At 47.6% G+C, this 9,167-nt stretch overlaps 3 protein-coding genes across 5 annotated transcripts in view; 1 reads left to right on the top strand and 2 right to left on the bottom strand.

Annotated features, from left to right (window-relative positions):
• Nucleotides 1-698: 698 nt before the first annotated feature.
• Nucleotides 699-3,597, bottom strand: Hypk (huntingtin interacting protein K). The gene is made up of 4 exons (XM_075961966.1): nucleotides 1,717-3,597; nucleotides 1,313-1,368; nucleotides 981-1,032; nucleotides 699-855 (listed from the first exon to the last, which is right to left on the bottom strand). The coding sequence occupies exons 1-4, from the start codon at nucleotides 1,900-1,902 to the stop codon at nucleotides 760-762; spliced, it is 390 nt and encodes a 129-aa protein (XP_075818081.1). The 5' UTR covers nucleotides 1,903-3,597; the 3' UTR covers nucleotides 699-759.
• Serinc4 (serine incorporator 4) lies at nucleotides 2,574-7,436 on the top strand. Its single transcript, XM_075962668.1, is given in 14 exon segments — nucleotides 2,574-2,675; nucleotides 3,002-3,178; nucleotides 3,328-3,506; nucleotides 3,846-3,925; nucleotides 4,152-4,245; nucleotides 5,170-5,381; nucleotides 5,582-5,677; nucleotides 5,768-5,894; nucleotides 6,232-6,304; nucleotides 6,718-6,766; nucleotides 6,897-7,047; nucleotides 7,154-7,271; nucleotides 7,274-7,348; nucleotides 7,416-7,436. Coding segments are annotated over 14 exon segments (1,554 nt in total).
• An 816-nt stretch (nucleotides 7,437-8,252) lies between these two features.
• Serf2 (small EDRK-rich factor 2) overlaps nucleotides 8,253-9,167 on the bottom strand; it is a 233,729-nt gene continuing 232,814 nt past the window's right edge. For 2 of the 3 annotated variants that reach the window (XM_075961964.1, XM_075961963.1), the window contains exon 3: nucleotides 8,253-8,617. In XM_075961964.1, the coding sequence (XP_075818079.1) occupies nucleotides 8,332-8,617 (286 nt within the window). In that variant the 3' untranslated portion in view covers nucleotides 8,253-8,331. The remainder of the gene's footprint in view (nucleotides 8,618-9,167) is intronic. The other variant, XM_075961965.1, reaches the window with a different exon arrangement.

The following is a 9,167-nucleotide window of genomic DNA, read 5'->3' as shown; positions in this document are numbered from 1 at the left end:
ATTCATGAGCTAGCCTAAAGAGCAGACTGAAGGATGACTGAAATCACAGCCCCCAAGTGTGTTAGTGAAGCGATCTGAGTGTGAAAATAGGCTGGGCTACACAGGAAGTACATATCTAATTAAAACAAAAATAAAATTCACAAACTATCCTAGAAGCACATGTAACTGAATCTTTTACAGAGGACCCAAATGTCCTTTATATTGCCAAGAGCTAGTCAGATGAATAAGACTAGCAAACAACCTAAAATCTGTTATTTAGGGCTAGTGGAAGGCTTTGTGGAAAAGGGCACGTGAGTTTGACTACCACGTAGTGGAAGTAGAGTTGTCGTCTGATGTCAAGCACTATGGCAAGAAAGTGCCCAGACACATAAACACACAAAATAAGTGTAACAAAAATAGAGCCTGGCCGGGCAGTGGTGGCGCACGCTTTTAATTCCAGCACTTGGGACGCAGAGGCAGGCGGATCTCTGTGAGTTCGAGACCAGCCTGGTCTACAAAGGCTAGTTCCAGGACAGGCTCCAAAACCACAGAGAAACCCTGTCTCGAAAAAACAAAAAAAAAAAAAAATAGAGCCTGTATTTGAACATTAGGTACTCCTTTATACTGATTGTTCATATATTTTCATGAAGGTCCAACATAGAAACTGACAACAGAATATATAATGCATTTGATCACAGATAAAACTGAAAAAAAAAATGAACAGAACAACAAAACACTTTATTTCAGTAATCAGTCCAGAATGTCTGAAAATGTACAGTATCAGTTGGTTAGGGCAATAAGAGCCTCCACAACGTTGCCCATGTGTTCCCGCAAGCTCCTTTCTGCTGCTGCTCGAGAGATCTCCATCTCTGTCATCTGCAAGAAAAGGGTAAATCATGTCACCGTAGCCGCCTCTCAGGCATAAATGTGTCAACATCACTTTTGGGAACCCAAATTAGGTAGAACTTCACTTGAGCATCCACTAAGGCATTGCTACTCACTATCAACTCCAGATCTTCCTTCTTGATCGTGACCTTCGCCAGTTCCTTTTCCCTGTAAATATATACGTGTACATACACACCTGTCTTCATTCTCTATCTCTGCCACAAACTCCCACAAAGAACACTCCCAGCAACACACTGCAAATGGGTGGAACAGGGTTGACCGAAAACATCAAGTAAACGTACCCACCCCTCCCCCTGGAGGTTTTCCTTACCCTAAAAACTCGCTAACAACAAAGTTGGAAACCCTAGATCTACAGGAATTAATTAAAAACTTTTTTTTCCCCTGGAGAATGAGGACCCGTAGGGTTGGCAGTGTGCTTTAAACTTACCGCTCCTGTTTTGCCTTTTGCTCCCTGGACCGTCTGTCTCCAATGACGGACATAGCCTGTTGAAAACACAAGTCTAGTCACCTACGACTGTGCTACCCAAATTTCCTATCTAAAACGCAATACCAAAAATAAAAACTACGTGGTTCCTCAAGTATTCAAATGACGAGTGTTCTCGAGACCAAAGGACTACGCTTAATTCCATGCACTTGAGGTCCACTTGGGCCCACTATCCACCAAATTCTTAAGCAAACCGCAGGCTAGGTGAGTGTTGTCGCTTATCCCCACCCTACTGCCCATTCTCACTATCGCGATCTGCAGCCCCGAAGCCGCTGCTAGGCAGCAAACGGATCGGCTTCAACTATCCCATTCTCAACCCTCTCATACAAGCTCCCGGTCAACCTCACCGTCTCCAGATTCGAACTTTGGATCTCCTTCTCCTCCGCATAGTCAGTGACCCGCTCCAAGTCAGCAGCACCACTATCATGCTTCCGTGGCTTCTCGGGAGGCCGCTCCGGGCCGCTGGTCTCGGTCTCTAACTCCAGCTCCACATCTCCCTCGGTCGCCATTTCGATCTCACCGCGCCGCCGCATAGGCTGCCGCTACACAACTTCCGGCAAACCTCAGCTTCCGCCCAGATATGGGGCGGGGCTGGCTCTGGACCACACCTTTGTGCCTGTCTTGAGAAGCTTTGACTAGGAGGGCCGTTCGCTTTTGACCTCTCCGGCTTGTGTTTTCTGCAGTCTCCTTCGACTAATCTGTTCACTACCCACACCATCCAAATGCACAACCTTACTTCTTCATCTAAGAATAATCCTTAAACACACGCGTAATTGTATTTTCTGCAATCTCCTTCGACTAATCTATTCACTACCCACACCACCCAAATGCACAGCCTTATTTCTTCACCTAAGAACAATCCCTACACACACACCCAGTTCTGACCAACCAAGGCGGCCCACAGCTAATCCTAAACCAATTAAAAAAACCTAATCCCCAGACCAGATAGGCCAACTGCTCCTAATCTCAGGAAACCGTCTGAATGATCCCGAATACGAAGCCCGGTGAAGGCATCTTCACAAGGGTATTTGCATTTACCAATTTCTAATGATCCGTATTCATTTTCTGATATGCCCATTCTACTGCCTTAAGACTGAGTGATTATTAGCCCAGCACAGCGACCGCCCAATGGGTGAAAATCTTGAGAGGCTGTTCTTCATCCGTTTTCCTAGTAATGGATCTACGCCTAACTTCTGGATCACAAATGATAGGTGCAAAAACCGTCCCCGGCCGGAGCACCACCCTGGGCCTTGCACAGCAGCATGATAGAGTCGGCGATGTCACAGCGAAAAACCCCTTTTATCAGGTGAGAGGGCATTTGAGGAGACAGACTCGAAGATGCCCTTAGATAGCTGGTTTGGTGAGAGATACCTGGTTCTTTGCCTGATAACTGGTAAACCTCTCATCCCACATTCCCAGCCACAGAGCAAACGTTAGGTAAATGTAGGTGGTTCACTCCTATACTGAAGTTCTTGCAATGAAAAATCATAGTAGTGTTTAGTAAAGGCAGTCAGTCCGAAGCAACTCACTACCTGACGGTGGGAAGAAGGGGTTTGTAATTTGACCTTTAACCCCACACAGTATACACCATCCCTTGCAAAGCTCCACCTTTGCTTCCTGCTCTATTCCCAGGTGTCCTGCTGTGGGCCTGTTTCCTGGACCAGCTGCTGCCACTCTAGGTGGCCCTCTCTCACAGAGTCTTCTTGTAGCCGCCTGCTCTACATCCTTCTCCACTTGGGGGCCTCAGCTATCTGCTGCCTCCTGCTGTCTAGGACAGTGGTAGAAAGGGTCTGGGGCAAAGCACATGGGGTAAGTTGGGCAGGAGGTGCAAAGTGAGGGAAAGAAACCATAACACCTAGATTGGGAACAGGGAGCAAGTGTCACCCTACCAGTGAGATAGGTACCTGTCCATGCATTGTGACTTGTCCTACCTTTTGTCACAACCAAACTCCCTGCAGATCCAGATGCCCTCAGTGCTGTGTGCCCACCTGTTTGGCAACTTGGACTGTCCAGTGCTCAGTGGCTCTGGGGCTGTGTACCGAGTATGTGCAGGAACTGCCACTTTCCACCTGCTGCAGGCTGTGCTGCTAGTCCGCCTCCACTCCCCCACCAGCCCACGTGCACAGCTGCATAACAGGTTTGTGTATGATTTTTGGATGGGGTTTGGGACAGAGGGAAGTAAGTAGACACAGGCTGGCTAAAGGAAACTCCAGGATGAAGAAAGACCACTGTAAAAAGACAGAAAATAAGTTTATAAACCCCTGGGCTCTAAATTTAAAGTAACAATGGTTATATGTAAACCTTCCATAAAGTGCAGTGTTGCTCATGAGACTTTTGGCATCTGAATTAGAACTTGGACTACAATGGGACTTGGGACTTGTTCCACCTCTCCTCTTCCTAGCTGCCATACTTTTTTTTTTTCCTTTTTCCCCTTTGCCTTTTCTCCTACATCTAGTTTTCTTTCTACCCCCACTAGCTTCTGGAGCTTCAAGTTGTTGTTCCTGTTAGTTCTCTGGACTGTTGCCTTCTGTATCCCTGATGAGCATCTCTTCCCAGGTACTCTTCATCTTACACCCTCATCAGCAAGAGTAGACCACGACTTCCTAGTTCACGACAGGAAGTTCGACATAATGCACACACCTGTAACCCTAGGACGCCGGAGACTGGAGCAGGACTGAGTTTGAGATCTGCCTAGGCTACACAGGCTTCCTAATCAAAAAGGGGGTGGAGGGATACAGTGACCAGCCAGAGCTAAAAGTTACCAATGGTGTCTATCTTGCAGCCTGGCATTATATTGGCATCTGTGGAGGCTTCACATTCATCCTATTACAGCTGGTGCTTATCACAGCCTTTGCCCACTCATGGAACAAGAATTGGTAAGGAGCTCCTAACCCTAAAGGTTCCCCCCAAAGAGGGTGACAGGAATTATTGGATAAACACAGAAAGGCCACATTAGGTATTGCCCCTATGCCTCCCAATGAATAGTACCGAAATGCTCAAGAAACCAGATGTGATGCCACTCACTTGTGATCCCAGCACTGTAGAGGTGAGAACAGGAGGGTCAAACGTTCAAGCCAGAACAGGACTCATGATCTCACAAAAATAAAGCAGGGTAGGGAGTTCCAAATCAACCTCTTTAAAAACACACACACACACACACACACACACACACACACACACACACACACACACAGGTAATCAAGAATGGTGATACGGCTGGGCAGTGGTGGCACACACCTTTAATCCCAGCACTCAGGAGGCAGAGACAGGCTCCACGAACTCTGAGTTCGAGGCCGGCCTGGTCTACAGAGAGAGTTCCAGGACAGGCTCCTCAACTAGAGAAACCCTGACGTGAAAAAAAAATAATGGTGAAGCCGGGCAGTGGTGGTGTAGCCAAGTGGTGATGGTGCACAGCTTTAATCCCAGCACCTGTGAGGCAGCGGCAAGCGGGTCTCTACATTCAAGGCCAAGGTGGTCTCCAAATAGAGTACCTGGACACACAGAAACCTGTCTCAATAAACAAGTAAATAATCAAGCAAAAAAGTGACAAAAACCCATAATCTCAACACTCAAGATGCTGAAGGATTCAGGCATGCTGGGGCAGGAGGACTGCCAAAAGTTCAGGACCAATCTGAAATACATAGTGAGTTCAAGGACTGTCTGGAGTATATAGAGGTCCTATCTCAAAACAAAAAAAAAAGCAAAGACCAAGAATATACTGTGTAGACTAGTGGGCTGACCAATTAGTGTCTGCTGAGAGATGGGGTTGGAGTGACAAACCCTAATCCACTTCTCTTTAGGCAGACTGGCGCAGCCCAAGACTGTACCTGGCTCCTAGCTGTATTACTGACTACCCTAGGATTCTACAGTGTGGCAGGTGTGGGAGCTTTGCTACTGTTCCACCACTATACACACCCTGATGGCTGCCTGCTCAACAAGATGATACTCAGCCTACATCTTTGCTTCTGTGGCCTCCTTTCTTTCCTCTCCATCGCACCTTGCATCCGCCTCAGTGGGTATTTGTGACTTAATATTCTAGATTTTTGGGTGGGCTGTGTCCCTTTGAGTATTATAACTTTATTAGGCTTCTCAATTATCTAAAGAACCTCTGCCGCTTCTCCCACACCCTCAGCCTCCCCCAAGGATGAGGGTAGAAGTGCAGGTAGAAAGTGGGGAAAATTCATGTCGACTAATGACAGCTGTTCTCTCTAGAGCACCCAAGCTCTGGCCTTCTACAAGCCTCTATCATCAGCTGCTATATCATATATCTGACCTTCTCTGCACTGTCCAGCCGCCCCCCAGAGACAAGTGAGAACCCAAGTGCTGAAGACCTTTTCTGTTCCTGCTAAATGCCCAGCTTTGTTTTTAACCCCTTTTTCTTCTGTTGCCCCTTGGCAGTAACCTTTCAAGGACAGAATCACACCTTGTGCCTGCCTGGCCAGAATAAAATGGAACCACGAATACCAGACACCTCGGTAGCAGTGTTGAGCGCGGGCATCATGTATGCCTGTGTGCTTTTTGCTTGGTACGTAAAGATGTCAATGAGAAGTGTGAGAGGATGCCCAGGGCTCAGTGAAGGAGAATGTCCAGGGCTGTGGTTTATTTAAACTGTAGAGCAAGACTAGAACCAGAAAAGCTCCCCACGAACAGGGACAATTTCTAAGAATAGCACTTTGTCAGATGATCTGTGTGAGATGACGGGGGCAGGGGAGAATGTCTTGGGTTTAAAATTCAGACTTTAAGGGCCTGTGAGAGCAAAATACCGCTCCCCACCCTCACCCCAAAAGATACCACCGTTGACTAGTTGGCAATAAAAGCCCCTAATCCTTATCTGGCACAAAGTTAAACTCTTTCTTTCACAGCAACGAGGCTTCCTACCTGGCTGAGTTATTTGGACCCCTGTGGATCATCAAGGTTTACAATCATGAGTTCCAGGTGAGCATCCAGAGCTCACTAACCCCAACATCCCACCCCCAAACACAGAGACACACATCCTACCAACCTCTACCCAGAATGCTCAGATTCTAGCTATTTCCTTTTATTGAGTACCCACAATGTGCTAGGCACTGTGCTAGATACTTTACATACATCATCTCTTTTAATTTAATCCTCACAACAACCCTGTGAGGTAGGTATTTGCTCCATTTCACAAATGGAGGAGTTGAGGCACAAAAGATTAAACATCTCACCAAAGTTTGCATAGCCAGTTATATGCTGGAGCAAGAATTTGAACACAGGTGTGCCTCCACTTATTATACCAGGCCAATATTTTCAAAGGGAAACTCTCCTAAATTAGTCCCCTTACATTGTCTTGAAGTCATTTCAAAACATGTTGCTTTGTTTTACAGAAGCCCTCACTCTGTTTCTGCTGCCCCCAAACAGTGGAACTAGAGGATGGTGAGCCAAGTGAGCAATCTAGGCAATGGTTGAATCCTGTAAAGTGCCAAAGAGCCCTCAAGAGCCTCCATAAGTCGGGGGAGGGAAGTTTCACCAACACTGCTTCCCACCGGCACTTCTCTCTCTCTAGGGCAAAGTTGCAGAGTCAGACCAACTGACCAAGAGAGCCCACCAGCCGCCCAGGTGCAGAGCCAGCATCTTCCCTACAGCTACTCTGCCTTCCACTTCACCTTCTTTCTTGCTTCACTCTATGTCATGGTTACCCTTACCAACTGGTTCAGGTACGATGAAAGCAGACATAAAATATTCTCCTGAAAACCTAGCTTAAGAAAAAACTTGTTATGAGAGAAAGGCCCTGCAGAATCTCTAATCAGTCTTTGGTTTCAGTTATGAGGGAGCAGAACTGGAGAAGACCTTCACTAAAGGTAGCTGGGCTACCTTCTGGGTCAAAGTTGCCTCATGCTGGGCCTGTGTACTCCTCTCTATGGGGCTGCTCCTGGCACCACTCTGTTGGCTCCCCACTCAGAATCACCACCACCCTGGTATCTTCAGGCAACACTGCCATCACGTCAGTACTGCAAGGTAAAATCTAACCCCCCATTCTCTATTTAAAAACCGGGTACCCTTTAGATTATGTTCCTAATCTTAGCTCCGGGAGTCATCTGGCTGAGCTCAGTACCTCAAGAACAAATGAGTACCACATAGGCTAAAGTGGAAGAAGTGGCCAAAGACACCCTTGATTTCTTGATTCAGTAAAAACTGTCTTCATTCAAGCTCAAGAGTCTAACTCCCAGATCAGTAAACTCAGGAGCTGATCTAGCAGTGTGGCACCAGCCCCTTCCTGGCTTCTGAGCTAGAGATAAGGGGCAGGAAAGACCAACAGAGTCTGAAGATCTGGGTCTGCTCTTGGCAATCAAAAGGAAACAAGTGGTTCAGCCCTGGGCACAGGATGTAAGAGCCCAGAACCACAGAACAAACCAGGGCACAGGAAAAACAAGCAGAGGCTACCACAGGTTTTAATCCTGAACTTGAGGTCAAAGAAACTGGAAGACAAAAACCACCTTCATTCCACAAGGAATGACAGAACATAAGAGAATGTGAACACCGGAAGTTGGTGAGCGAAGTTTTTTGTTTTTTGGTTTTTTTTTTTTTTGGCCAACTTTCAAGCAAACAAAGAATGAGGAAGAGACATAAACTTAGGTCTTAGATCCCTCCCCTCTGATGGCCCTCAATACCATCATGGGGATGGTGTTCAAGGTCTTAGGGCATAAAATCACAGAAAAGAAGTCTATAGTTCTCAGAGGATTCCTCACCACCAAACTGGAGTGCTTTTCTGGTTGCCATAGTAAAATAAAGGCTTCTTCTGTGATGTCTCCCTTATAAAGTCTACAAATCTCTCTTAGTTGCCTAAAAGTCTCCCCTTTTGGTGGGAAAGGACAGTCACTCCTCCATCCCCATCCCCCCAGTCCCCAGTCAAACCAGGCGCTCACGGAATTACAAAGCTACTTTTAATACTTTGGGGTGTGCCCCACAGGAATAAAAAACACTGGGAAGGGGTAACCCCCTCACCCCCAGGAGTGGCCCAGGGGTAGAGAGGCTACCTGAGGGGAAGGAAGCACAAAAGGAACCCGCTGCAGACTCAGGGCAAAGGGAATGCCATCGGTGCTGGGACCTGTGAGCACTACAGGAAGAAACTCGAGCATGGTGGGACTGGCTCCAGGCACACAGGCGTAGGGCAAGAGGGTTGGACACGAAGCCACAAAGCTACTTGGGTTCCTCCTTCTTCTCGTTTGCCTTTTTCTGCTTCTGCTGCATGATCTCCGAGTCCCTGGGGGTAGAGATGATGGGGCACTGGGAGGTACCAGAGGGCAAAAAGGACAAGATGCAGGGGGATGAAGGGTACAAAGGATAAGATGGAAGTGGATGGGACAAAGTTCAGCATATGGCTGCTATGTTCCCACCCTAGGCGAACAAGAGGAATAGAGCTAAGGCTCAAAAGGCAATCAGTGTCCATCTGGATGCTGCCCAAGGGGTCAGAAGTCTGGCCACTCAGGCCCAAGGCTCTATTCTGTACTGACTACCACACCCAACGACACTAGTGAACAAGTCGGGAGAAGGGAGGAGATACAAGCAGCAAGGAGGTCCAAAAGTACTGGGCTGTCAAAACAACTGTTCTTGACGTGTGAAGCTCCCTGCCCTTGCCCTTAAGGTCACAACCCGGGCACTCAGAAATCAGCCTGCGGACCGGGACCCGCCCCAGTCCCTTCCTGTATAGCTGTGACCTAACAATTTGGAGTGGAGAGGAAATAAAACCCTAGAGGAAGCAATGCGCTCTGCCCCTCACACCTCGTCCAGACTCGAGCCCTGAAATAGTTCTCTTTCCTGGTACACCCCTCGGTCT

This window comes from Microtus pennsylvanicus, chromosome 2, assembly GCF_037038515.1.
Source record: "Microtus pennsylvanicus isolate mMicPen1 chromosome 2, mMicPen1.hap1, whole genome shotgun sequence".
Lineage (NCBI taxonomy): Eukaryota > Metazoa > Chordata > Mammalia > Rodentia > Cricetidae > Microtus > Microtus pennsylvanicus.
This window is presented reverse-complemented; position numbering and strand designations above follow the sequence as displayed.